Genomic DNA, 27429 nt, shown 5'->3' with positions numbered 1-27429 from the left:
TGCACAGCCCGTGGTGACCCTCGTCCATGAGGAGGGAGGCCGGGAGCCAAGCGGAGCAGAAGCCAGGCTGGTGTGATGCCGTCTGCAGGCGTCAGGGCAGCCGTCCCTGGCACCGCCGCCATTCCCAAAGCTTTATTCCCGCTAGAGCCGGGGTCATGGCTACCAGCCAGCTTGGTGACTGGCAGCCTTAATGTGTTTATTTCAGCCCCAGTGCCTAGCCAGGAAGTCGGGTATTCCTGCAAAACCCACACAAGATCCACAGGAAAAAGGAGAAACCTGACATACACCCTGAGCTGAGCATGGGGACCAGAGGGAACGTGTTCCAAACCCCTTCCCAGAGTCACGCTGCCAAAAGCCAACAGCTCGGGGTTTGGAAAGGGTGGAACGAGGCTTTGCAGGTGTAATGTTGGAATTAGTAAAGAAGATGACATGTGAAGTGAGATTTTTGGAATAGCAAAGGTTCCTAATCTGCCTCGCTCCCAGGTGCGCAGGGGAACACCAAACCAGCTCCAAATTCCAAAAACTGAGCAGGAGAAGAAGTGACTAATGACAAAATACAGTAACACTGTGGTACTTCAGAGGGAATCAGAAGATTTCTGTGTCATCAGGTGGAATTAAACTGTTGGGCTGTCTCCACATCCCTGGACAGGGTTCTAAAGGGAAAACATGAGAGCAGTGGGGTCAGGGATGAGATTTATCAGCACAAGATTGGAATAAGCAAGCGAGGAAAAAAACAGGGACAAACCCCGATGCCAAAACCAGGGAAGTTTGGAGCACTCAGTGCAGAACTGAGGATTAACAAAATAGAATTCAAAAGAGGAAAGATTCCCTTTGGATTCTGAGGGATAACTGCACGTGTAGGGATGGAAAGGTGGGAAAAGGAGCGGCCAGCCTGGAGCAGATCCAAACCAGTTCATAACTTCATGTTTTCCTCCCTGCTCCTGCAGCTGTCGTCCCTTTCCCCGTGCTCCAGGGGATGGCTGAATCCTGCTCAGCACCTCTCACCTCCGGCGTCTGCTGTCAGCTCTGGAATCTCCTCCTGATTTATTCCACCCTGGAGAAACACCTGACAAAGGAAAGAAATGATACAGCTGCAGAGGGAGCTGGCTTTTTTTTCACTCTACTTGTACAAAGCTGCCACGGATAATTGTACCATTGGTCACAGATAAAAAGAAGCCCAAACAATGGAAACCTGATAGATTTCTCACTTTTGCTGACCTGCAGACAAACTTCTTTCCAAGCTACAAGGCTCTGTCTGAATTAAAATCCTCTTCATGGGAAGGTACAAGGAGTGGGAGCCTGTTTGCCTTATTTCAAGAGAAAAGGGTGATCATTGATGCTCAGAAAAGGAGAGAGAGAGTCTGAGAAAAGCAAAATCCTGTGCACAGTAAATTAGATTAAGGGGACAAGAGACAGAAATTTAATATAGAGAACAGAAGCTGCAGCAGATAAACAAACAAGCAGCATAAACCTTTAAAACTACTGAGAAATAAACATTTAATTAAAAACCAAATTGCCAAACGAGCGGGAAATGTTCCCAGAAGCAAAGATAGCAAAGTCTCACCAACTTACTCCTAGTTAGGGAGACCTGGAGGTCAGGTTTAATTACAGCTCAGCCCACCCCCCCTCAGCAGCATCTGTTTTACAACCCAAAATCCGATTCCCAGCCAGATCTGGTGCCTTTGGCTGGAGGACAGATCTCCAGTTCTTCCAGCACTGGGCACCAAAACCCCTGGGGACAGACAGGAATGCTGCTGATTTCATAGTGGGCACAGAGAGAGAAAAGCCAATTTCTGACCCATTTTTGGCCTGGGATCAGTGCCCACAGATTCACAACATGACCAGGAGCTCAAATCCATGAATATTCCAGCAATTGCCCTCATACCCAGCCACGGCACCCTCGGCAAAAGTAAAAATCCCTCAGCCCAAACTGTCCTTGGCCACTTACCCCAACAGGGGGCTTGGATCTGGCTCCATGCCCTTCTTTCAGACAATGTTAAAATCCTGAAAAAAACACCTTAAAAATGGGGAAAGAAAATTAAGAGAGGAATCCCAGGAAGTCGCCAGCTCCAAAATCACTTTGTACTAACTCCAGAGCAATTAGGAGCCCATTTTGCTGCTTCTCATCCCATTTCCCTGTGTCCTGTTATGTGTTGGGCTCCAATGTATCCCTTCTCCATGTGTTGGTGCTGTTCTGGCAATTAAAACATTAATTAATCACGACAGGAACAACCAATTCATCCCACCTTTGTGTTGTGGCTCAGCATGAGGGGCAGAGACCTCCCCAAGGACACAAACAATCCCAAGGAAAAGCACTAACAGGCTAATTCATATCAAAACTTTATTAGAAACGAGGACACAGCCTCCCAGGAACATCATCCTGCCTTATCTCCCAAACTTTTATGATTTCAGAGCCACAATTAAATAGAAAAGCAATAAAAAGGATATGCACAGCTATTAGAGGAGGAAAAATCAATCCACAAATTGCCATTTTTTTCAAACATGGCGGAGAAAGGCTTTTTCCACAGTGGTTTCCATGCAGGGACCCACGAGGCTGAAAGCTGGCACGTGGCCCATGGGATTTGTTTTCCATCCTAAGGACCAGGATGGGCTTTGATCTTATCCCGAGTCTGTATTGCTTCAATTCAGAGAAAAGAGCAGAATGGGATGGCTTGATATTGCATCTGACACGTGATGTTGGGTAAATAGTTGTACTCCCAAAATCACCCAAAAAAGGGGTATTATCCTAACTCTCATTATATTTCAATGGTAAATAATAATAATAATAAAAATAAAGACCAGAGATGCTACTGACACAGAAAAAATGACCAGCCTCATTTAAGTACCATCTACAATGAAAAAATAAAGAACAAATGGGGCCTGGTTTACTTTTTTTCCCTACTTATACCCAAACCCCACCCAGAACTGGTTTAACACCACTGATTTTTAGTGCATCAAGTGCCACGTTATTATCTCAATTCAACCAATGTTTAGTACAAAACCCAAAAAGGAACAAAAATACTTAAAATATATAAATTTCTCAGATTTCTTACAGGAATTCTCCACGTTGTGGCATAAAAAAAGGATTTAGAGCAAAATAGAGATACAAAAGCCACTGCACTCGAGCCAGTGGCGTATGTACATGGGAAAGTCAGAGAGGTACAAAAAGGATCCTAAGTAGTGAAGGCAGTAGAGAGTATTTCATACAAACAGTGCTTGCAAAGTATAAAATCAGGAAATAATGCATAGAGGAGGGTGCTTCACACAGCACCAAGGGCCGTGCAGGCAAATCCTTGTGGCCGAGGCAGAATTCCCGCCGTCTCTCGACGGGAACCGCTCAGTGCCTGCAGAACTCGCTGGTGATGTTGGGCAGGGGGTACACGAAGAGGGAGAAGTCCAGGATGTATTTGGGGAGGAGCTCTCTGATGAGGCGGCGCTGGGTGTTGCACAGGTAGTAGTGCAGCGTCTCGGCCGTGACGGGCTTGTACCAGGCCTGGCGCTCCGGGAAGCGCACGAACGACGGCGACTGGATGTGCTCCAGCACGTGGCTGGCGTCGGCGTGCAGCCGCTCGTAGGAGCCGATGAAGTCGTACCTGACGGCGCAGGGCTGGCACAGGTTGTAGATGGGCATCCAGTGCTCGTTCATGCGCTCCACGTCCTCGTCCAGCAGGTACTGCAGGAACTCGGAGAAGGACACGTCGTCGCCGGCCGAGTTCCCCCCGTTCTTCCGGTAGCGCCGGACGATCTCCACGCCGTACTTCTGCTGGTACTCCTTGATCTCCCCGAATTTGTTGCGGTAGGCCGAGAGCAGCCTCTCCATCGGGTTCCGCACGAAGATGAACTTGTAGTAGTGCTTCAGGCGGTAGCTGATCTCCTCCGGCTTCATGTCGCCCAGGAACACCAGGTCGCTCTTGTGGTCCATCTTCCCCTGCACGTCCACGCTCTCCAGAGCCCCGTCCAGCACCTTGAGGATGCGCTTCCAGTTGGAGCAGGCCACCTTGGGCACGTAGCAGTAGAGGAAGCGGTACTTGTCGCTGACCAGGAGGTGCCGGAGCACCGTGTGCCGCTGCCCGGGCGGCAGCTCCCAGACGCTGCGGGGCATGGAGCGCTGCCCGCACAGGGCGCGGATCGTGCGGTTCCGCGTGTCCCGCAGCACCTCCAGCTCCAGCTCCGCCGCCGAATCCCACCCGTCCCGCCGCGACGGCCCCGCGGGCGGGTGCAGCGGCGGCGGCCCGACCTGGGCGAGGATGCCGCGCTCGATCATGAGGAGGAGCCCGCTGGAGGCCAGGATGACGCCGAACATCAGCATGGAGGGCAGGAGCGCCGCGCCCGCCGCGCCCCGGGAGCGCGCCCGGCTGCGGCCCGGCGGGACCGCCCGGCGGGGCTCGGCGGGGCCGGGGCCGCGGGGCTGCATGGCCGGGAGCTCCTGGGCCGGGCCGGCTCGGCCGGGGCTACGGGGGGAGCCGGGCTCGGCGGGGCGGGGCGGGCGCGGTGACGGCGCGGGGCGGAAGAGGCGGCGGGACCGCCCCGCACTGAGCCCGCCCCGGCCGGGGCCCTGCGGCAGGGACGGCGGAGTCACGGGGTGACCGAGTAGCGGGACTGCAGCGGACCGCAGGGCACGTCCAGTGCCACCCGTGCCGTGGGCAGCGACACCTTCCACCCGCCCCGGGTGCTCCAAGCCTGGCCTTGGACACTTCCAGGGATCCAGGGGCAGCCACAGCTTCTCTGGGCACCCTGTGCCAGGGCCTCGGCACCCTCCCCAGGGAAGAGCTTCTTCCCAATCTCCCACCTAACTCTGCCCTCTGGCAGTGGGAAGCCGTTCCTCTTTGTCCCTCCCCACCTTTCTTGGAGCCCTTTAGGCACTGGAAAAGGCTCTAAAGTCACCCTAGAGTTTTCTCCAGGCTGAACATCCCAGCCTGTCTCCAGAGCAAAGCTGCTCCAGCTCTCTAATCACTGAATCACAGAATCATCAGGTTGGAAAAGACCCTGCAGACCACTGAGTCCAACCTGTGACTGATTCTCACCCAGCCCAGAGCACTGAGTGCCATGTCCAGTCCTTCCTTGAACACCTGCAGGTTTGGGGACTCCACCACTTCCCTGGGCAGCCCCTTCCAGCACCAACATCCCTTTACACGAAAAAAAATTTCCACCTGATGTCCAGCCTTACCGTCCCCTGGTGCAACTTGTGGTAATTTCCTGTACTGTCCCTTGTTCCCTGTGAGCAGAGCCTGACCCCCACCTGGCTGTACCTTTCTGTCAGGGAGCTGTAGAGAGCGAGAACGTCCCCCTCAGCCTCCTTTTCTCCAGGCTGAGCTCCCCAGCTCCCTCGGCTGCTCCTCAGAGCACTCATTCCCACTGATCACCCCTCTGGAGCGAGTCCAGAGCCATCCCTCCACCAGCACCTCGGCATATTGGGATGTCAGTCAGGCCTGAGCAACACTCGCACTGCTCTCATCCCAGAATACACCGAAGTGTCATTTCAAACAGCGCACCAGGTTTGCTCCGAGGTGCTGGGTGCTGCTGGCAGCACAGTTCACATCCCAGTGCTTCCGTGGCCCTGTGCTGTGATAATGGATGGCTTTTATAATACCAGGCCAAACTATCCATAATGAGGCATTGTGTTCCACTTTAAGGAGTTCCAGAATTCTGTAATTCCCGCACAGGTTTAGCCCCTGGAGGAGGGGCGGACACTGGCTCTGTGCTGAGCCAGGAGGCTGTGGCACACCGACAGCCAGAGGGAGGGATTTCCCAACTCTCGGCAGGCATTTCCCCCAGAGCACCTCTGTGAATGAGCCCAGCCGCTCACCTGCTGCTCCAGGCCATCCCTGGCTGCCCGCGGCACTAACCCAGCCATCAGGATGCCATTTCCTCACACAGCCCTTTCCCAAGTCATCCCACACTGCCATTGTTCTCCGCAGTTTCCTTCAATGAGTTTTCCTAGCCTACCACGGGGCCTGGGCTCTTAACCAGCCTTGCAGGGACTCTCTGTCAGGAGCTTTCTTAACATCAAGAGAAAACCAGCTTCCACTTACTTTCCTTTGATCAGGAGCCAAGAGCATTTTGTCAGCCAAGGCAGACAAAGCACTTGGAGCGCAGCGTGAGAGCCTGCAGCTAGATTATTGCACATTTCCCAGTTTTATTTGGATGTAAATACAGCATTAGCTCTAGGAAGAGACCGATATCCGACCTGCCACCAGCAAAGCTGCACACACGAAGCGTTATCAGATTCCTGCTCTCATTTCAGAGGGCAGGTCCTGATCCGATCTCAACACCAGCCCAAACTGAAACCGTGCCAACATATATAATCCGTGTCACTGAGACAAAAATCAATCCCTCCTCCTGGGGAAAAAGCCTGATTGCAGCAAACTCCAAAGCAGCCAAGGGGAATTTTTATTTCTTCGAAGGCGTGTTAGTCTGGCACTGCCTTTTTGTTCCTATTCCCCACTAATATCTCTAGGTCAGGAGCAGTTATACAGGATAGCCCACTGCTTCTGGAAATGCAGAGAAACAGGAAACTGCCCACGAGGTCAGAGGGGCTTTTCCAAAGGGAACCTGGATTTAAGGCCTGGTCTGAAGAGCAAAGGCATGGGGTGGGATGCAGAGTCTCTACAGGAACAGCACAGCCAAGCAAATACAGGGTTCAGGGGCTGGTTTGCAGGGCTAAACCCTGTGTCACTAGGGGAAATTATTTGTGGTTACACTCAGTGTGCCTAATTAACACCCAGAGTGAGCACTAATTTGATTTCCAAAGCAGTTAAAAGCCACCTCACGTTCAGAATGTGCAAAACTATGGGAATATATTTCCCAGACAGATCCATTCCTTCAGAAAAAGCACATTTAGCAAATAAAATGTCACCGAGGAAACCCAGCTTCAGGCTGCTGTGGTTTGCCTACAAGTTTATACAACACACCGCAATGATGGAAGGGTTTGGTTCTCCATTCTGTGGGAGAAGGGAAACCCACACAGCCCTTCCCAGGGAAATGCTCTGCCAGGCCTCTGTGTGATCTGCTACCAGGGGCTGGAGCAGCAGCCTCATCCCTAAAATTCCCACTTACAGGTATAAAAAGATTTTTGTACTTCCCAGCCCTCTTCAAAATGCCTCCAAACCCCAATACTCACCTTAAGAGCACCACAGCCTCCACCCTGGGTAACAGGAGCAGTAAATCTCTGGGCCTTTTCCTCACTGTTTACTCACAGGAGCAGAAAAACAACATTAAAATACATTATTATTATTATAATATTACATTATAATATCAACCACCTTATACTGAGCCAGCAGCATTTATGCACACACAAGTTTAAGGAAGGCTGTAGAACTCACCTTGGCTGCCAGAAATCAGGAATATGTGTCAGTGTGACAAGGAAAAGCCCAGTTCCCAGAGGGGCTGGAGAGAAAGACTGAGGGACACCCCTGTCCTTCCAGCTTGGAGTAAGGCTGGACACTGATGTCATCACAAATGCCCTGCCAAGGCTCTGCTGGCCTTTGGGGTGAGATCAGATATTTATTTTGGTCTGAAGAACCACAAAAAGGACAAACGGGTGAGGCCTCTGGAAAAGCTGAGCAAGAGAAAGAAGGTTTATTGAAAAAACATCAGTTTGGGCCGATGCCATCTTCCCAGAAAAGAAACAGGACGGTGATTCCTATCAGAGGAGACCCCCTGGATTGGTTTGAGCAGCTCTGGATCAAAAAGTAAAACAAGCAAAGGAGGAGAGATCTGATGCTGTGTCTGCGTGTCCAGAGATTATCCCGTAATTTGGTATAATAAAGCCTCTTATCCAAGGGGATAAGCACAGAAGCCGCTCCACAATCAGCTCACTACCGAGGCAGAGTTTCTTATCTCTGGGGAAAAAGCCTTTTTAAACAAAGTGAAACTCTCTGGATGAATACACTGAGTAATTCCAAGGAGATGGTCAAACACAAGAATCACTGTTTTCAAGGAAAACTTTGTGTTGACGTATCTGCTTCTAAATTCATCGATATGCAGTTGGCTGGACTTGCAAAGACCTTGCTCTGAGCTCAGATCCTCACTCAGTTCCTCACGCTGGGCTCCGTTCTGCTTTCCCTGCTCCGCTGGGCACTGTGGAATCGCTCCCAACGGAGCCATCCCGGGAGGTCCAGCTCCTTGGGGCCAGGAGGAGCAGCAGGCACGGCTCGCCCTTCCCCTCTGGATTTGGGGTGAGGAGGCAGGGAGCGAGCCGGAGGGCATCCCGCTGGCCGGGGATGGATGGCACAGCCAGGGGGCTGCCAGGCACCGCACGGACCCGCATCCCCCGGGTGCCACACGCCCCGGAGGTCCGAGCGAGGGCAGGAATGCCGCAGGCGCCAGCCCAACAACGGGGACAGCGGCTCGGGCAGAGCTCGCCCAGTAATTCTCCCAGATCTTCTCCCCCAAAAATCAGGCTGACATGCAAAGCCCACTGCCAGGCTGAGTGTATCCGATTTTAAGCCAGTAATAACCACAGCTCCCTTGTTGCACCCTTTATCCTCCCGCTGACCCATCCGTGATCCCTCTGAGCCCAGGGCTGCTGGATGCACACACACACACACGCACACACAAACACACACATGCACGCACACGCACACGCACACACACACGCACACACACACAGACACACACACACACAGACACACACACACACCCCGGAGTCGCAGCCAGCGGGGTTTTACCACGAGCGCTCCGTACAAACACACATTAAATCCATCACAGCTCCCAAACCCGCGTCGCAGGAGAGTCTCCGAGTCTCTTAACTCATTCCAGGTCTATCTGCTGCTCTTTACACGGAGTTTCCCGAGGCTCCCAGGCGGCTCCTGCGGGGCTGTAATGAAGTCGTGACTCTGTGTGTGTGAAGTTCCTGCTGGAATTTGTAGGCAATTAATGCTTCTGTGGTTTCTCAGGCAGCAGGACGAGGACTGAATCTGCTCCAACACCTCCAAAACCGGCAGCATCGCATCCCTGACACCAGCAATCATTGTCCCCAAGGCAATGGGACCGATAAGGACCCATTTGACTGAAGCCTGTTTAGGTCTGTAACATCCTTCCATGTGCTAGGAGTGATAACGGCCTGTGAAGGACGTGCTTTGCCCCAGGGAAAGTATTTGACTGGGATATTGGAGACTGATGGTGGACGGCTGCTGGGAAGTTTTGGGGATAAGCTGAACGGAAACACGGACAAATTTATCCTGGAGGGGACAGTCAGACATCGGAGGAATGATGCCATCTGTGTGGAGTCCAGGCTGGCTGACTCGCAGAATCCCAGAATTTGGAAAACACCTCCAAGATCATCAGGTGCAATCTTCAGCTGTGGTACTGCAGAAAACTTCTCAACATTCTGGTCTGTTTCTTATTCTTCTTGATAAGGTTTTCCATTTGTAACCTGAATTTTATAGGAACGCGAGGTTTGTGCCTTCAGGCCATCCTAGGCAGCATGTTATTTAAATTGCTGTGTAATCCCTAAAAGCATTTTCCTGAGTATTCCAGGGGCACTTCCCAAGGAAAGTCTGAGGGTTTATCATCAAGCCCACTGTAAATTCCAGTCGGAAATCCTGGGTCAATGAATCACAGCAGCATCATTCCTATTTTATTATTACTGACACACATTTATGTACACACTCAATTTGCTTTTCCATGTTAAACTCCTTGTGTGTGCACAGCAGGATCTTACTGGTGCTTTTAATGAATAAACATGTAGAATTAATCTGAAATTTTCTCTAAATGCAGCATATTTGGAAAGTTATTTCCAGTGTTTTCAAGCCCGAAATGTATCAGCATGGAGGTGGTTTGGAAAATGAAAGGAAGAAAAATGAGGGAGGAAACACAGGATCTAGGGGAAGGCAAAGAGCAAAGAGTAAGTGAATCCCATCACTCATGAAAAATTAATTATTAGAAAAATGAGTTATTATAAAACATGAGCCATTGTTAATTAGATCAAAGAAGATAAGTGACTCCAGCAAGAATTCTGGCCTGATATCTGTCCCAACAGGATTAATTTAAAATAAACATCAGGAAGAATGAAATAAATCAGTCCATTTGTGCCTCCTCTTGCTCTGGACCACAGAAGACTGAGGCTTTCTGTTAAAGAGTGATAAAAATAGTTTTTTTTCCCTCTCTCTACCAATTAAAAAAAAAAAAAAAAGTTGCATTATTTCCAGATTTTAGAAGAAAACTAATTGGGAAAGTTAAATTGCAAGACAACTTGCTCAAATATTAGGAAAAAAATGGGTTGGGAGCAAGGGGTCTGCCCCTGGAAATGGGAGACTGCTGCCTGCCTGGATCCTGGTTTCCAGACCCCCATGAACCTGTGGGGCTGCTCTTGGGACATCACATTCCTGAGACAGGGAGGTCCCCTGAGGAAAGCAATTCCCTGGGGAGTCTCAGCCTTCATCTCCCAGGGAGGCGAGAACAAAACTCAACCGTGCTCGTTAACACGCCATGTAATTCCCTTTTTATAGACTAATTATCTGATGTGCTACGAATCCAATCCCACTCGTGGATCTTTGGCTGTGATAGGAGAAACATCCCCCAGCCTGGGACAGGGAGAAACATCTGATTGCTAAATTACCCTCACTCTGAGCAGTTCAGAGTCTGCTCCTTGAGAAATCCATCTCCGTGACCCAGGGCAGCAGAGGATGCTGTTTCCTGCTAGGGAGGTCATTTGTGTGGAAGGAAAAAGAGGGGGAAAAAGGGATTAAGTGGAGGTGAGGGAACATTGTGTGTTCTGAGAGCACAAACCACTGCACAGGCTGCCTGGGATGTGGTGGCCAGGGGCACCTGCTCTACTCCTTACATCTGGGTTCAGGGACCACCCAAAAGATGGAGAAGTCAGAGCCAGCTTTGTGCAGCACAGTCTCTACATAGTAAAAAGAAATAAAAATGAGATGCTCCAGGGACAGAGGAAAGCCAGGCAATTTGCTCTGTGCCCTGAGCCAGGTGCAGGAGGAGCAGGAGAGTTTACCTGTTGCAGAGGGTGAAGGCAGTTTTCTCACCAGCTCTTCCCAGAGAACTTGATTCCTCCAAAACCACGACATTCCCAGTGTGGGAAGCAGAAACGCTCTGGGAACAGCCACAAACTGCTTCCTCGTGGGAAATCTGGCTGCTTTCCTGTCCTTTTCTCACTTATGGAGTGCTACATGCTGCCAGGTGCCATTGTCCCTAACCCAGCTCTTGTATGGACTTTTACAGTCCCTGCATCCCTGCTCAGGCAGCAGCACGGGAATAGCAGCCAGCACGGCTACAGAAAAAACTGGATTATTGATGAAGTTATATGATTATTAATTACATTATTTATGAGTGCAGAGAAAACAGAGCAACAAAGCAAATTCCCAACAACCTGGCTCGCCGTGGGGGCTCCCAATCCCGCTTTGCACCATATCCTTTCAAAAATCCCTCTCCATCAGAAGAGCCTGTTTGTTGTTTTCTAATGCAGCTATTCCGGTGCTCCTTCTGAGAGAGGAAGAATATTCCTGGAGAGGCAGGTTTTTTCCAGCCCTGTTAAATTGATTTGCTTTTAAGAATCACTGGGCGGTTGAACCACTCTGGCTCTGGCTTGTTTGTGCAGAACACTCTGGAGGGGTTTATTGAGATATTAAAATTAAATATGAAGTCACGGAATAAATGGGGCCTCCATTCAGTGTGCCTTGTAAATCCAGTTTAAATGGTTCCCTTTATTAAATATCCTTTCCTCTTAAAAATGGATTAACTGCTCTCGCTGGAGGCTCTGACGGAGAAGCTGTTGGATTCCTATGGCAACGCCGTGCTCCCAGAGACCCCTCGCTCCGTGCCAGCCCCTCGCCTTCATCCCAGCCCAGGTATCCCCTTTTACCACCTCCAATTATTAATCAGCATCTCCCACTATTAATTACAACCCTGAGGCCGGCACTGAGTGCTGTGCTGCAACTTCCCACTGCCTCGGTGAGTCCCACCCCATATGGAACACATGGATGGAGGCTGGATGCCTTTCCCAGCACACCTGGCAGTGCTCACCTGGTTCCTCCTCTGCTCCCCTGATTCTTGGGCTTGTTGTTTTCCTTTTCTTCCTGCTTTTGGCCTCAGTCTCTCGCATTGCCCAGTGCCACTCCCAGTGGCCCTGCAGAGCTCTCAACATGTTTTCCAGGCTGGCATTTGGAATTTAAGGAAAATTCACATATAAAGGGGTGATTTAGCTAGATTTTGGGGTTTTGTAGGAAGCTCAAGCAGTAGAGTCCTGGCCAGTCCCCATGTGACCCCTCAGCACAGTTCCCTTCCCAAGAGCCACATAGGAATTACCTTTCCGCCAAGGGCTTTATCACAGGAAAGAGCCTCCAGGAGTGCTCAGCTTGACATTTCCAGAAAAATGGTTCCCCACACTGCTGCTCCAGGACCCTGAGGTTTTGGGCACAGGAATGCAGCCATGGCAGGAGCAGCAGCTGGAGAAGAACACGAAAAGCTCAAGCTCATTTTAATTCAGCTTTGAGTGACACAGGCAGTGCAGGAGCCATTCCAAGAGTGGCTCTGCGAGGCTGCGGCTGCTTTCCCATGGATGGAGTCTGTGCCAACGGAGCTGGGGGCTCCCTGTGCTGCCACTGCAGCATTTGGAGCAGCACAGAGCAGCAAGAGCCAATGCTGGCATGCAGGGACTAGCAAGCAGTTATCCATTATCTCCCCTCAAGCCCCCAGCTCACTGAGCCAAGTGTTTATCCCACATGGACGGGGTGAGAAGGGCACAGTAAAACAAAAAATTGCCCACACTCAGGTCTCTGGAGCCACCAGGTTAAGGGGATGTGTATCCCTTTTCCCTGTGTGGCACCAACCCTGCCAGGGCTGCTCCTGCCACCAGTGATGGGACAAATCCCACTCCCTGCACAGCTCCTCCATGGGCAGGGACAGAGCTGGAGCACTCTGTCACGTTCATGTGACAGTCCCAACTGCTCCTGTCTCTTGGCTTGCAGGGATTTTGGCACAATCACAGCCAATTATAATCAGCAGCATTAAAGCCCAGTTAAACGCAAGCAGGAGCTCGTGGCTTTCACTCCAGGTGGGAAGACACTTCAGCCAGTCCTGGATGCTGCTCTGGATCTGCTTGGCTGGGACATGTAGGGAGTGAGGTGAGGAAACCCCAGGAAGGGCCCCACAGCAGCAGCAGGAGACCAGCTGGCACTTTCCCTGGAAAAAAGAGCTGCTCCAAAGCAGAACAAAGAGCCACACCAGCATCCCTGAATCTGCAGGACACTGCTGTGCTTCTCAAAGAATTGATTCCCAAAGGTCAGCAGCTCTCACCCTCTCAGCATGCTCATCCTGGCGCCCAAACCTCATCCAAAGCCTCCGGAAGTGCCCATAGCCCAAACAGCTCCTTCCCAGCACCCCAAGTGCCTCCTTCTCCCGGCAATTGCCACAAGGCTCTGTCACCTTCAGACACCACACACGGAAATGAGGGAAATGGGACACAGCAGGTTGGTTCTGCCAGGTACCTGAACCACTGCTGGACATCAGAACCTGCCAGGGGATGCCCAGCTGGCCAAAGCCGGGCAGGATTCCAATGGCCACACACCTCAGCTTTCCAGCCGGTGAGCCCACGCGTTCCTGACGCATGGGGGACTCCAAGGACAACCTGTGGCCAACAGGACTCTGCCACAGTGGCAGCAGAACAGTCCTGGCAGCGTCAGTCATGACACAAGAGCAGTTTGCTGAATGTCAGATCCAGGAGAGCCGGATAGGGCTCCACGTGCCTCCCTCGGGTAGCAGATTTCAACAGTAAATCCAATTTTGTTTGACATTAATCCCAACTTTTCAGCCCGCCACAGATTATCCTTCTGGTGACAGCTCACCACGCAGGAGGAGAGGGGATGGAAAAGCTTCTTCTTGGGTGTCTTTCCAAAGGACCTCTCTGAGGGAGCATCGATGCCTGGATAAGCACGAGAGGCGGCCGTGGGTCACGCACACGGGGCAGGTTTCTGTTCCACTTCTGGCTCCCACATCACTGATGGCTCCCAGGAACCACGTCACATTAAATCCAAAATTGGTTCTTCAGCAGAAATCCCAGGCCATGGGGTTGGGAATATCATGCTCAGTAATCCCACAGCAGCTCACAAATTTACATGTCCCTGGATGAGCTCCTTCCTCCCCTTGGGAGGAAAATTCCCAAATGAATTCACTCCATCACTGTGGTTTCCTTTTTCAGGAATTCTCCTGGTTTGATCTGCTTCTCCAGGTCTGTGCTTCTGGCAGCTCCCTGAGAGAAACCGTGCTGACAAGGCTGGGAGCAAGAAGGAAAAGTCAAGGATCCTCTAGCAAAATTCCTAATGCTAGGAAGAAATTTAATCAGGAATTTAAGAACAGGTGTGGTGCCAGCAGGGCTGCAGGGGAACAGGGACTGAGCAGCCCCGGCTCATCCAACAGGACCATCTCAGAATCTCCTGCGCAAGGTGACCTGGAAGTCAAAGATACTGCAAATTTTCAAAAGATGCAGCTGGGGTCCAATGGATTATCCAAGGGCTATGGATGCAGTTCTGCCATGCCCAGCTAATGTGCATTGAGGCCACAAGCCACACGTGCCCCTTGCTCCCTTCTCTGAAATTAGGAGCTAATTCCATGTCAGACATTACTCTTTCCTTCTGCCCATTTTGCTCCCAGAACTCAGCCCCTCCCTCCCCAGGTTGCAAGAGCCATTGGCCCAGGAAGCAGCAGAACATCTCAACATGGAATGGAAAGCATGAAAGTCAAGGAAAAGCCTGGGACAGCTCCAGAGGAGCCACAGCTCAGGATGTGTGGGAGTGGCTGTGTCACCACCCAGGGCCATGGGAGCTGCTCCCCCTGAGGATGAGTGTGCAGGAGCCCCTGCAAAGCCCCTGCACATGCCTGTGCCTTCAGCCTTGCACCCCCAAGCTCTGTGGCTGGCTGGGAGCACCCCTGAACAGCTCTCAGCTGCATGTGGCTGCAGACACTCCCACCAGGTACTCCCAATCCCATGATCCTGCTCCTCACTGCTCCTCAAGCAGGTTATTTGACTCCTGTCTGCTCTTCTCCCACTTGGAATCCTTCTGGCCCCTTGGGATGTCTGCGTAGATGGCTCAGCTAATTGGACCTGTCCTCAGGGTGCATGTGGTGCTTGGTGCCACGGGGCTGTGACACTCAGATGGCAGGAGCTGGTGGAGAGAGCATTCCAAGCGAGACACTTTTCCAAAGGAACATTCCCAAATGCTTCCTTCAGGGCTCCTAAAGCCTAGCTGAAACCAGATCTGTCACCACTACCTGCCCTGCTTGGACAGCAGAGACTCAAATACTCCACTGACAGTGGCTGTCAAGATCAGACTGGAGAAAAGTCAGTCAATCCCTGCCTATCCTGCTGCCACTTGCTCTATTTCCATGGAAAACCCAACAAATTGCTCATCCCACAACCATGAGCACCCACATCTGATCCCAAGCAATCCTAACTCCTGCAACCACCAACTCTAGGCTGGAAGTTCATGCAGGAATGGGAAGAACAGTCCAGCACTGGTTTGTTTTCTAAATCAATACAATTTTTCAAATTTATTTTTTAAGAATTACTTCTAATATATCTTTCTCACAGAAGGAGGGAATAGGGAATGTTCTCATTCCATCTGTAAACAATGAAATACAGATCTGGGAAACCAGGGAAGAGACACAAAAAAGTGCATTTTACAAAATTATCAACTAAAATATATTTTACATGTATTACGCTTCAATTTAAATTCTACCGACTGCATTTTTCAGTTTCAAAAAATATTTCCATATCTAATAGATTAAAAAAGCAGGAAATCTTTTCATTAGGGATAAGACATTTCAGTTCATTTACATGCTGTTTGCACAACAGCATCAGCAACCACGTGAACCTCAATGTTCATGGCCTGAAGCAGATTCAACATGAGAAGAGTTCAGGTTTGTCCTCTCCAGAGCTTGACCGGAGCCTGTTATGGACCCAGGGCAAGGATAACTTCCCTGCTACCTGGAGAGGAGCCAGAACAAGGTGGGAGCAGGGGGAGATGGGGCAGGAGGAGGAATTTCAGTGAGTTACTGTGTTTCCAAGGCTGGGTCTCACACCTGGGCCCAGCTGCAGCAGTGCTCAGCTCACCTGGCTGGTGGGTCCTGCAGCATTCCGTGTCCAAAGCACTGCCAGGGAGAAATGGCCACAGCAGCTCTCCTGCTTCAGGTTCAGGGACAAAGGAGTCCCCATGAAACCAAACACGTGGATTTAGAGCTTCCCATCACCTCCCACTCACTGTGGGGTGCAGCTGCTGCACTCCCCCCACAGCCGGGCAGCTGCCGTTCCCTCCGTGTCACGGGCAGGAGCAGCTCCACTTCTCCAGCATCCTCCCTCCCTGCTCCGGGGAAAACCACTTCATATCCTCCCCCAGAAGCATCAGAGAGCAATCTCCAATGCCTCCTTGCACCCCTTCATCCGAGTGTCCCCACGGTGCCACCACTTCCCAACCCAACGCAGCCCCACCACGTCATTCCAAGAGACCCCCAGTGCAAAGCTAATTGTTCAGGGGAGATCTGGGCAATCCCTTTGACACCAACAGTATCTTGAGGTATAAGTGAGAGAAGATGCTTCACCTGACAATTCTTGCTTGCACACCTGGGATCCCCCTTCTTGGAGCTGGGTGTTCTCCCTGGGCTATGCAGGTGGGAATAAACAGGAATTTTCCAGCAGGAATCACCCACCAGCTGCAGGGAGATGCCTGCCTGCTGTGGCAGGTGCCAGACCTTGTCATCCCCTCCAGCCATCGCCTCCAGACACGTTCCCCTCTTTGGTATGTAGAGCAAATCTCTGGAGAACTCCTGCATGCCTGAACTATTCCATGGAAGGAACTGGATGCCATGGGCTTTCTCTCCAGGCCAGGCAGGTGTGTGGCCACTGGAGCAAGGTGACAAGCCCTGTGTCCTCAGGGAGTACAAGGAATGCTGCTTCCACTGACAGGACATTAAAGCAGAATGGACACTTCCACCATGGAACACAAGTTCAGAAGCCCCAAAAGACTGGGAAAACGCAGATCCCTCGATTCAGTGAGCAGCTCCAGCCAGCAGGAAGGTGGGTGGCACGGGGTCAGTTCTGCTGTAAGTTAGTGCAATCTCGGGCTGGGCTCCCAGCCTGGTGCAGTGACGCCCCAGGATGTGACGCTGTCCTTTGGTTTGCTTTGGGATTAACTCCAAGTTAGCGTTGAGATAAGCTAAGGTCTGTCTGGGATCTAAGGTCTGTCTGGGATCTGTACAGGTAAGGCAAGAGGCAGGACCTGCGGGCTCACACGGTCCATGCGAACCTTTCCCGATGCTCAGGTCCTTTCAGGAGCCACAAAGCCACTTTGGTGAGCTTGCTCAGACACTGGGATGAGTTTGGAGGGGGAGAGGCTGCTGACGACTTCAACAGCACTCCCAGGATCAGGACACTCACATGGGGAAGGAATTTTAAAAAGCCAAAAACACACAAGCAAAAGGTTTGCCACTTCCCCCTCTGGCTTCTTCCCACTGCAGACACATGGGGACAAGCAGGGTCTGTAAACGACATTACAGGAAACAAACTGGGAAGAAAGAGAAAATCCAGGGCCCCCTGAGCCATCAGAGGAAGAGCAACACTCAGAAGAGAAGAGGAAACATGGTTCTCCCCATCAGAGACCACTTGGTGAGCTCCAAGCTTCCAAGCGATGAGTGCCGGTGAGTGCTGGGCCTTGGGAATGGGACATAAAATCCTGTGGGCTCAGTCAGGACACCTGGGACAGGACCAGCTCTAGCCCTACACTGCAGTGTGACACCTGCCACCTTGCCAGCTCCCTCTGCTCCACCATGGAACAGGCTCCAAGCCCCAGTCTAGGTGGTGAGGTGAGGGAAAAGACAGGGGAGAACAGGGGTCACCTCTTCCCCTGGTGCAGCAACACCTATCCAAGCATGACACAAGGCCACTCTGCACCCAGGCAGCTCCCCAAGCTGCATTTTGAAGCTCTCACCATGGGAATCCTCAGAGTCTGTCCTGTGGAACCAAGGAGACTCTCCTGTGCTCTGCCAAGAACTGGGCTCAGTTCAGGGCCTGAAAAGCCCCAAGTGACCCAGCCAGACTCCACAAACGCTGCACTGACACATCCCTCCTGCACCTTGGTGCCGTTGCCCCAGCCATGCCTCTGCACTGCTTCCTGGCTTTTATCCCCTGCAAACCCTCCCAATAGATGCAGCTCTGCATACATATATAGATATAGATTTACTTATGCAAATCCCTATATCTATATACATATATTTATTTTTTTTTTTACGTATATATTTTCATTTATGCTTTTAATGAAGTGCTGTGCTTTCAGCTGCTGCCTCCCCCTCCAGGGGCTCCGCTCCTCGCACGCTCCCAGTCCCAAGGCGGAGCGCTGGGCGCTCCCACCTGCAGCAGCATGAGGTGGGTGACAGTGCACAGGTGTCCCAGGCCACGGCGGGCACTCGGTGCCGCCCGCTCCGAGCCACGGTTGCGCTACTGCGGGTTCTTCAGGATGCGCCCGTGCCTGAAGTCGTAGACGTGACGACAGAGGAAAACCAGCTCGGGGTCCGTGTCCTCGGGCACCTTGCGGTGCAGAGGGGTGGAATACTCCTCCGAGGGAGGAACCATGATGGTTTTCCTGCCCGGGATCCCTTCGACTCGACGCTTTGCCAAGGCACAAAATCTGCAGGGCAATCACATTGGAAGAGTTATCAGAGGATCCTGGAATGCTTTGGGTTGGAAGGGACATTAAGGCTCATCCAGTCCCACCCCTGCCAAGGGCAGGAACCTTTCACTAGGTTACACCTTCCACTAGTCCAGGTTGCTCCAAGTCCCATCCAACCTGGTTTTGGGCCCTGCCAGGGATGGGCCAGCCAGAGCTTCTGAGCCAGGACCTCACCACCCTCACAGGGAAGAATTTATTCCTAATATCCCATCTATCCCTGCCCTTCGGCAGTGTGAAGCCATTCCCCCTTGTCCTGGCACTCCAGGCCCTTGTAAACAGTCTTTCTCCATTTTTCCTGTAGGCTCCCTTGAGGTACTAGAAGGGGAAATTAGGTCACTCCAAAGCCTTAACTTTTTCAGGATGAACAATCCCTATTCTCTCAGCCTTTCCACATAGGAGAGGTGCTCCATCCTTCTGATCAACCTGATGGCCTCCTCTGGACTTGCTCCAACAGGTCCGTGTCCTTCCTGTGCTGGGGACCATGAACTCATTCCCTCTCCTGCTGCCTGTGTCCTGCTGGGAGCCACAACTGCAGCTGCTGGGGGATCAGGGGAAGGGAAGGAATGTGGACAAAGCTTTGTTCAAAGAGAACTCCTGCAGAAAGCAACACAAGTTTGTATTTCCATACTGGTGGATATCGTACAGCACCAAACACTATAGCAATTTAAATAAAAAAAGGTTTAAAACCTTGTTTTTAATGCTTTGGCCTCATTTTTGCTAATTAGCCCCTAATAAATGCTTATGAACCAATGTTTAGGAAAACAAGAATTCAGGATGCCTTCAGGGAACATCTCTCAAAGGTGACCTGACCCAGAAGAGCATGAAAGAATTCCTGCCAGTAGCTGTTCCAGAAGACTGGGGTGTTAGAATGGAGAGGAACTGCTTTGATCCAAAGCTTGGGGATGGGGGATTTTGTTTGGTTGGCTTTGTTTGGTTTGTTATTCTTGGGGTTAGGTTGGGTTTTTTGTTTGTTTGGGGTTTTTAAGTGTTCTCAAAAGCAAGATCAAAATTCAACTTCTAAAGAGTTTGTACGCCAGTTTGTTTTTAGAAATTCCAAGAGCAGAGCCCTGGGCAAGGAGCAGGCTGAGGAGGAGGCTTCAGGCATCCCCTCCATGGCAGGGCTGCACAGACCACAAGATGCACCCAGCAGAACTGAGATTTAAAGCACTAGTTTGCATTATGGGTTTGTGCCCATTCAACCCCTATTTTCCTTCAGCCCTGTGTACCCATCACAGGATGGCAGGCTGGAATATGGATGCTGGGAAGTTCCTACTGACAAAGCTGCAATTCAGTCAGCAAGAGCCCAACTATAACAGCCCAAGTCACTGCTCCAAGGGGTGCTGCTGCCAAAATCCCAGGATGTGGTGTCCAGCATGAATACTGGCACTTGTATCAGCAGGTTTTTGGGTAGTCTGGCACCTGTATCCAACAAGGGATGGGTACATAGGATCTCTTCCTAGCTCAGTTAGATTTTAGCTCCAAGTTCCATGTTTTCCTGTACACCTGTTCCTGTCTTCCTTGAAACCACATGCAGTGGTCATACAAGCATCCATATCTGGGAGTCCCTTGAGAGGAGCACAAAGAGGCTGGGGAAGGGTCTGGAGCACCAGGAGTAGCTGAGGAAGCAGGGGGGGCTCAGCCTGGAGAAAAGGAGGCTCGGGGGGACCCTCTGGCTCTCCACAACTCCCTGACAGGAGGGTGCAGCCAGAGCCTGTCAGGCTCTGCTCCCAGGCAACAAGGGACAGGTTGAGAGGAGGCAGCCTCAAGTTGCACCAGGGGAGATTTAGGTTGCATATTGGGAGAATTCCTTCGGGGAAAGAGTGGCCAGGCCTTGGAACGGGCTGTGGTGGAGTCCCCATTCCTGGAGGGATTTAAAAGCTATGTGGATGTGGCACTTGGGGACACAGGTCAGTGGTGGCCTTGGCAGCTCCAGGGGAACAGCTGGACTTGATGATCTTAAGGGTTATTTTCCAACCCAAAAGATTCCATGATCCTACACAATCCAGACCTGGATGTGGAGCAGGAGAAGCTCCCTGCCTGCAGCAGAGCAAGGTCACTACCCCAGCTCCAGCCACAGCACAGCCCGCAGGCTGGGACAGCGGGGCTGGCTGGAACGGCCAGGGTGACAGAGGCTGGAGGCAGGGGGAGGTTCGGGAAGTGCAGCAGGTTCAGAGCTCCACCTACCTGCAGTACTCTGCGAAGGTCAGCACGTAGCACTTCTCCTCGATGCAGGCGACGCTGTTCTCGTCCTGGTGCCGCGACGCAAAGATCTCATTCTGTGCGAGGAGGGAGGGGACAGACAGGTCACCCGGCTGGCCCGAGCCCCGGGAGGCACGGCCAGCTCCACACCCTCACCCACCCAGAGCTCATGGGGAGCTTTGCACCTTCACCATCACCAAAGCATGCCCACGGTGAATACTGTTCAGAGGCAGTGTCCCACGTAACCCAGGCACCTGCCGTGTGCTCTGCGCACCACGTTTTATCCAGCAACAGTGAGCAGAGGACTCTCCCACCATCTCAACCTGCCCAGCACATTTTGTGAGACCAGGTGCTCCAATATCCCATGAATTTCCAATGTCACAAAGCTCTTCAGCAGCAAGGCCATAGCTGGCTGCACCCCTCGGTCTTCCCTTCCCTTCTGGGTTCTCTAATCCATCTTTATATCTTAAAAACTTAAAGAACCCTTCTTATCCAACCACTTCCTCCTCCCAATTCAATTAAAAAGGCTGGTTTAGTGAGAGAAGTAGCAACAGCCTTTTTCAAAATCATGGAATAGAATCCTGCTATGGTTTGGGTTGGTAGGGACCTTAAGGATCATTTCCTTCCACTGCTTGCCATGGGCAGGGACACCTTGCACTAGACAAGGTTGCTTCAAGCCCCATCCAACTTGGCCTAGAACACATCCAAGGAGGATCAGCCACAACTTCTACTGGCAAATTTCTCTTCAGTTTTTCCCAGAGTAATTTAGGGAATTTGGCTCTGCAGCAGGCAGGATTGGTTATACACAGGGTAACCCAGACAGAGCCACTGAGAAGAATTTCAGGTATGGTTAGATCAGCAGAGATGATCTCTGGGAACATGGATGCCCTGCACAAGTCTGGAAGCATTCCCTGCAGGCTCCATTTCTGCTTTGCTGGAAGGGAAAACTCACAAAAGGGTGAACATCTGGGGACAGGGTTGATCAGGGACACTGGGAATGCCACACCTGCCTTCTGCACCTTGGGGTTCTGGTTTACTCCTCGAGTCAAAACTACCTGAGTCACCCTGGCAAGCCTGGCCCAGCCCTCAGCCCAAGCTCTCTCTTGTTTGAAGAATTGTGTAATTTAAATGGCTTTGCAAAAACCTGGCTTAATTCCTCCTGGCACTCTCCCTGGACTGAAATGCAACTGGATACACTCACCTTTCATTTATAAAGTGCCACATTTTGGTTTAGGAACTCACCTGTGCCCTGCAAATGAGGCAATTACAATTCCCTGGCTGCTCTCAAACCCTCCCTCCCTTTTTATTTAAAAAAAGTAATAGAAATTAAGAAAGCACCAAGTTTTTAAAATTGGGTTGAACACAGCAGTGAATTCTTCATTCCCAGTTAAAACCAGCTTGTTCTGTCACCCAACACAAGCCCATGCAAAGCAGAGCAAGGCATGAAGTCACAGTGATTCACACGTTTTTTCTTTAAAAAGCAACTCCATTATCCTGGCACAGCATCCTCAAGCCAGACTTTAGTTCTCATCATAAATCTATGCGGGGCATGGATGATGCATCCACGTTTCTGTACAAAACTAACACGTTTTTGGAGTTTAAGAAGCAGATTAAGGGATTTATTAAAAGGTAGCACATGACACAGGCACTTCAGTTTCCTGCAAAATGGCAGCAGGAGCTTTTGCATCAGGCTCTGCAGTCCTGTAGGAATTAGAATGTGCTTTTGGAAAGATGTCTGATCTTGATTCAGTATAAACTTATTCTTCCTTACTCTTAAGGTAACAGTTTAAATTACTTTTTACTTAGTATGTGTAATTTTCTCAGATTAAAGGGAGAAACATCAACACTCAGCAGTTTCTGTTAGAGCCTCCATGTAAGGAACTCAGCAGCTTTTTTGAGAGCCCAGATTTTCTCCACAGGACAATAAATCTGGGGGAAAAGCCCAACTTCAGGACACCACCACTCAACACATCTGGCAACAGCTGCATCACAGCCAAGAGCGCTGTGCTGTACTGAGCTGGAGGCCCCCCAGGAATGCAGGAGATGCTGGGGCAGTGCCCCCCTCCTGCTGCAGGAGCACAGAGAGCCCGGGATGCCCTGCCCCAGGGGGACTCACCTGGTGCATGCTGGGGTTGCGGCCTCCCTGAGTGTGCTCTGGTCTGTAATACCACAGGAGGCTCATCATCAGCTCCCCTGCAACAGCACAGATGAAAACAAGTCAAGCCTCAGCTTCTCCGAGTGTTTTCCTACTCATTCCCAGCTTCCTCCTGCTGCTCCATCCCCTTCATTCCCACAGTGCTCATGGAGAGGCAGCTGTGGCTGATAAATATTTCATGCTGAACTAGGTGTCCCTTTGTTACAGCAAGAGGCTGCATGGAGTCGGTCATGTTGCTTTTCCACTACATTTTCGCCTCCTTCTACTCAGGTTACAACATCCCAAGGAAGTCAGGCACAAAAAAACTCCCCAAAGATTCAAAAACCAAATGTTTTCACCTGCAAAAAAAAATTCATTCAGCGCACAAGCTGGAAAAGATGCTCATCCAAAGGTGGGAACATGCAGCATTGATTCCCAGGTTCAAGGCAGAATTGCTGCTGCACTGAGCCTCACCACACCTTGATTTGGGTCTTTTACAGAATTTTTGGGGTTTCTTTCCCCCCCTTTAAAGCACGACCTCTACTTTAAAGCACTTGGCTCAGCATCCTTGGCTCAGGGATTGCCAGTCAGACACCAGATCTCACCATAAGGCCCCACAAATCCCATCCCCAGCTCTACTGGGGTCCATCAGAGCTGCTGCAGAAGAGCCCTGTTCCCAACAGCTCCCAGACCAGATGCTGGATTGGAGCAAACAGCAGCTCCCCCGATGTTTGAGCAATGAAATAATACAGGAGAGGGCTGCTAAGACGGGCACTTGGCAAATATTCTATGCTTCCACATCCAGGAAGATTTCCATTTATCAGCCCCAGACGAGTGATTAAGGAGCATTTCAGTTCCTGAACAATCCAAATGGAAGCCATGGCACTCATCTCCTCTCCATCACCCCGGTACCCGAACCAGCCTGCAGCTCTCCCTAGATCCATTCCTTCCCTGCTTCCAGCTCTCTCTGTCGAGCACACACACACACTGTGCTGGCACAGTACCTGTCTTGGGGTCCTCCCAGAGTGCAGAGATCTTGGCCACGTAGGGCATGGATTTCTTGCGGGGCCCGGATTTGAGGAGCACGGTGTCCCGCACGCGGATGATCTCCCCGTCCCTCTCCACGGCCTGGTAGCTCTTGCGCACGGCCGGCTCCGGCTCGTTCTGCACACACAGGGACCAAACAACCCAGTCAGCAGGCAAAGGGCGACTTCATGGCTCTCCTCCATGAGGGGCAGCTCACCAGGGGGACAGCACATCTCACAAAAGCCCTAACTGCTGAAATTAATACTCTGATTTCAAATTAAACCACACTCGCTCCTTCCATTCTGCATGCAAAACCACAACCTTCAGGAAAATCACCTTTCCACCTGCCTACCTGAAGGCCTGCTTTTCCTTCCCATTCAAAGGCACTGAAAATTGTGTTTTGGATGCTGTTTCTCTGATTCAAACATGGTAAAAACCAATAAAACATGAAGTATTTGACAAAAGCAGGGCAGGGAGTGGCAGGGAGGCTGTGGCACAATGCCTTCCTGAGCAGGACTGCCAATGATTCCTTTGTACCCTCTGACAGTACAAAATAATCACTTTTGGGACTATGAACCAGGGGTTTTTAGCATGCTTTTGCTCTGAGTTTCATTTCAGAGTGCCTGAGCAGGATGGTTTAACCTCCTGCCAGATCTCCCAGGCAGGATTGGAAGCATCTTAAGGAGATTAATGCCTCACTGCTCCTTTGGGGTGTGACAGCCTGAGGGGTGGATGCACAAGGCCAGTCCCTGGCCCTGACAGGCTTCATTCTGGCACAGTCCTTGGCACCTGGACACAGTCCCAAAGGCTAAAGCTCCAAAACCTGCCCTGGCTGCTGCTCTCAGCAGCCTGAGTGTGTGCCACCACACCAAGCAGCAGCACAGATCCTGCCTGGACCATGGCCCTCCTTCCTCCTGACATCTACTGCACATCAGTGCCTTGTCCCACCTTCCCAGACACCACGTGGGGCCCATTTCAAGCTCTTATGCTTTAATAAGATGAAGGATATTGCCTTCTCTCACAATTGAAGTGGACTTGACTGCACCTAATTGAATTCTCTGGCAGGAAATCTCCCATCTTACAGGAAGCAGTGTCTGCCCCTGAATGCAACAAATGGGAAAGTACAGACAGGAAATCCCTGGAGAAGCAACTGGCTGTGCCACCACGCAAGTTACAAGAAAGGGGATTTTGGGTGCTAGAAAAATTCCACCTGGGAGCCACTACACTGTCTCAGTCCTCTGTGTGCTGGGAGATTCTAGTGGGGCTACAGACACAAGAGCCACATCATGAGAGCTGCCTCTAGATGTGCCCCTTATAATGAGGCTACAACAACCCTCAGCTTCTCAGACAGGTTTGCCCTACCCAGGAGAAAGCAGCTGGAGGATGATCCCAGCAGGATGGACTCCCACGTGCCTCGGGTGCCACCCTTGTACATGCCAGAGCTGGGAGGATCCATCACCTTTGAGCTGAGGCCAGCACAGGAGCAGCAGGTTCTCCTCCCCTCCCAAACCACACCGTGCAAGGTAACACCAGGACACGCAGGGAACAGAGCCAGCAGTGCCTCTGCTCCCATCAGGTTCTAGACAGCACCGAGTGACCACCTCCAGCTGGAAGAGGGCCCCACAACTCCCAAGCCTGCACACCTGGAGGTTCCCAGGCAGCTGTCCCTGCCCAGCCCCAGCACCCAGACACGTACCACCACGTAGACAGCCTTCTCGCAGGCCGTGCCCACGGGCATCCAGCCGTTGGTGGCCCTGCGCCGGCCGATGCGCGGCTGCTTGGGGTGGGAGTGGCCGCCCGCCGCTTTGCTGTTGGAGGCGTGCAGGCAGCCCGGAGTATTGCGCAGCCCCGACTTGGAGCCGCTGGGGGGCTTGGAGCTCTGAGGGCATTCTCGGGCCATGGTCTGAGGGTCAGAGTTGGGGGTCTGCAGGTGAGGAACGGGCTCTGCAGCCGGCGGCACGCTGGGCACGGGACATCCTGAGAGCGGGTGGGCAGGCGACGCGGGGTGTCCTGCCACCGGGATTGTGAGGTTCAGCTGGTCCAGAGACTTGCAGCCTTCTAAGGGAAGGGAAGAAATGAGTCACGGATCTCATCTGGAACATAAAGCAACTACACAGCCGGGACTGTCCCACACCGTGGCCGCTTTTGCCCGAAATCCCCTTTATTGTATTATAGCTGTAAAGACTCTCCAGGCTGTAATTTCATTTTGCACTGTCACTGGATTGTAAAAGCAAAGCCATTTCCGAGCTTGCGTGTTCCAGTGCTCCGCAGATGACACTGCACCACAACAAACCCATCTGAATCCCAAGTAATGCCAGCCAGGAATACACACAAGGCTGGCCAGTGTCCAAAGCAGTTCCAGCCTGTCAATATGTATAAAAGAAATAAAAGGCTTATCGAAACAATGAGAAGGATTAAATCACGCTGCCAAAAGCAGACAGCTTCTTTCAAAAAGCCAAATTCTACTAATCAGGGAAAATTGAGAAGATTCTCCAAATTAAGTCCAGAAAGATGAAACAAGGTGGAACACAACCACAAGATGCTGCATCCTCAGCAAAACTGTGTCCCTGCAGCAGACACAGGAACCTCAGCAGGTTGGAATTTGGCTGACGCCGCCTCTCAGAGCATCCCAGAAATACATTGTTCCACTCAGGAGTCACAAACAAGTCTCAACCCAGGCCAAGGGAAGAACCAGTTGTAATTATGCCCTATCAGCGGGAAAAGAGCTCCTGGACCAATACACCATGCACCCCTGTTCCCTAAATGGGGGACTGTGCTTTTTGGGGTGACCAGAGCACAGCTCCAGTCAGGCTCCAGGAGATGCCTCAGACCAGAGCTTACAAACCTGAAGGGAGAATTCCACCCAAAGCCACACAGCTCCAGCCAAAGAACTGCTGGGACTCCTGCCTCCCCACCTTACCCTCCCTAGGGCTGCAGCCAAGCCACTGTGGAGCTGTGAGTGCAAGGGATGCCACAGATCATCCTCATCAATCAATCAATCAAATCAAATCAACCCCATGTAGCAAATGCCACAAGAACCCCAGGCACTGGCAGGCACAGGACACATGGAGCAAGGAATCACCTCTCAGGTATTTTGCTTACAAAAGCAGCTTTTAAGCTTGAGCTAGAGCAAGATAAAGCTTCACAAAAATCTTTACTGAACGTCAGAGCCCTGCTACAGAACTGCGCTTGCTGGCACCCCTGGGACTCCTTCCTTGGTCACGCACACTTCCAGCCTCTCCAATGGCACTGGCACTAAAGCAGCTCTCACAGCCTGTCCCAGCTCCTTTCCACCACTCTGCTTCCACACTGCCCAACCACTGCCCAGGATCACAGCCCAGCCCCTGGATTTGTACCACACAGACACTGATATTTCCCTACAAACACCTGGAAGAC

The 27429-nt window shown here is 51.5% G+C and overlaps 2 protein-coding genes across 3 annotated transcripts in view; both read right to left on the bottom strand.

Moving 5' to 3' along the window:
* Positions 1 to 2571: 2571 nt before the first annotated feature.
* Positions 2572 to 4321, bottom strand: CHST14 (carbohydrate sulfotransferase 14). The gene has a single exon (XM_054275956.1). The coding sequence runs from the start codon at positions 4307 to 4309 to the stop codon at positions 3338 to 3340; it is 972 nt and encodes a 323-aa protein (XP_054131931.1). The 5' UTR covers positions 4310 to 4321; the 3' UTR covers positions 2572 to 3337.
* Positions 4322 to 14831: 10510 nt separating this feature from the next.
* The window catches only part of BAHD1 (bromo adjacent homology domain containing 1), a 35712-nt gene continuing 23114 nt past the window's right edge, over positions 14832 to 27429 (bottom strand). The window contains exons 3-7 of one of the 2 annotated variants that reach the window (XM_054276134.1): positions 25730 to 26088; positions 24012 to 24171; positions 22990 to 23066; positions 20859 to 20950; positions 14832 to 18632 (exon numbers count right to left, since the gene is read on the bottom strand). In XM_054276134.1, the coding sequence (XP_054132109.1) occupies positions 18443 to 18632; positions 20859 to 20950; positions 22990 to 23066; positions 24012 to 24171; positions 25730 to 26088 (878 nt within the window). In that variant the 3' untranslated portion in view covers positions 14832 to 18442. Of the gene's footprint in view, positions 18633 to 20858; positions 20951 to 22989; positions 23067 to 24011; positions 24172 to 25729; positions 26092 to 27429 lie in introns of both variants that reach the window. The other variant, XM_054276135.1, reaches the window with a different exon arrangement.

This window comes from Melozone crissalis, unplaced genomic scaffold (assembly GCF_028551555.1).
Source record: "Melozone crissalis strain CALT ecotype California unplaced genomic scaffold, PUWL_Pcris_2 ptg000018l_1, whole genome shotgun sequence".
Lineage (NCBI taxonomy): Eukaryota > Metazoa > Chordata > Aves > Passeriformes > Passerellidae > Melozone > Melozone crissalis.
The sequence above is the reverse complement of the archived record's forward strand: the minus strand, read 5'-3'. Positions and strand labels throughout refer to the sequence as shown.

Bases quoted from the DNA above. Each gene is read 5' to 3' on its own strand.
- CHST14 (XM_054275956.1), bottom strand. From the start codon at position 4,309: ATGCTGATGTTCGGCGTCATCCTGGCCTCCAGCGGGCTCCTCCTCATG.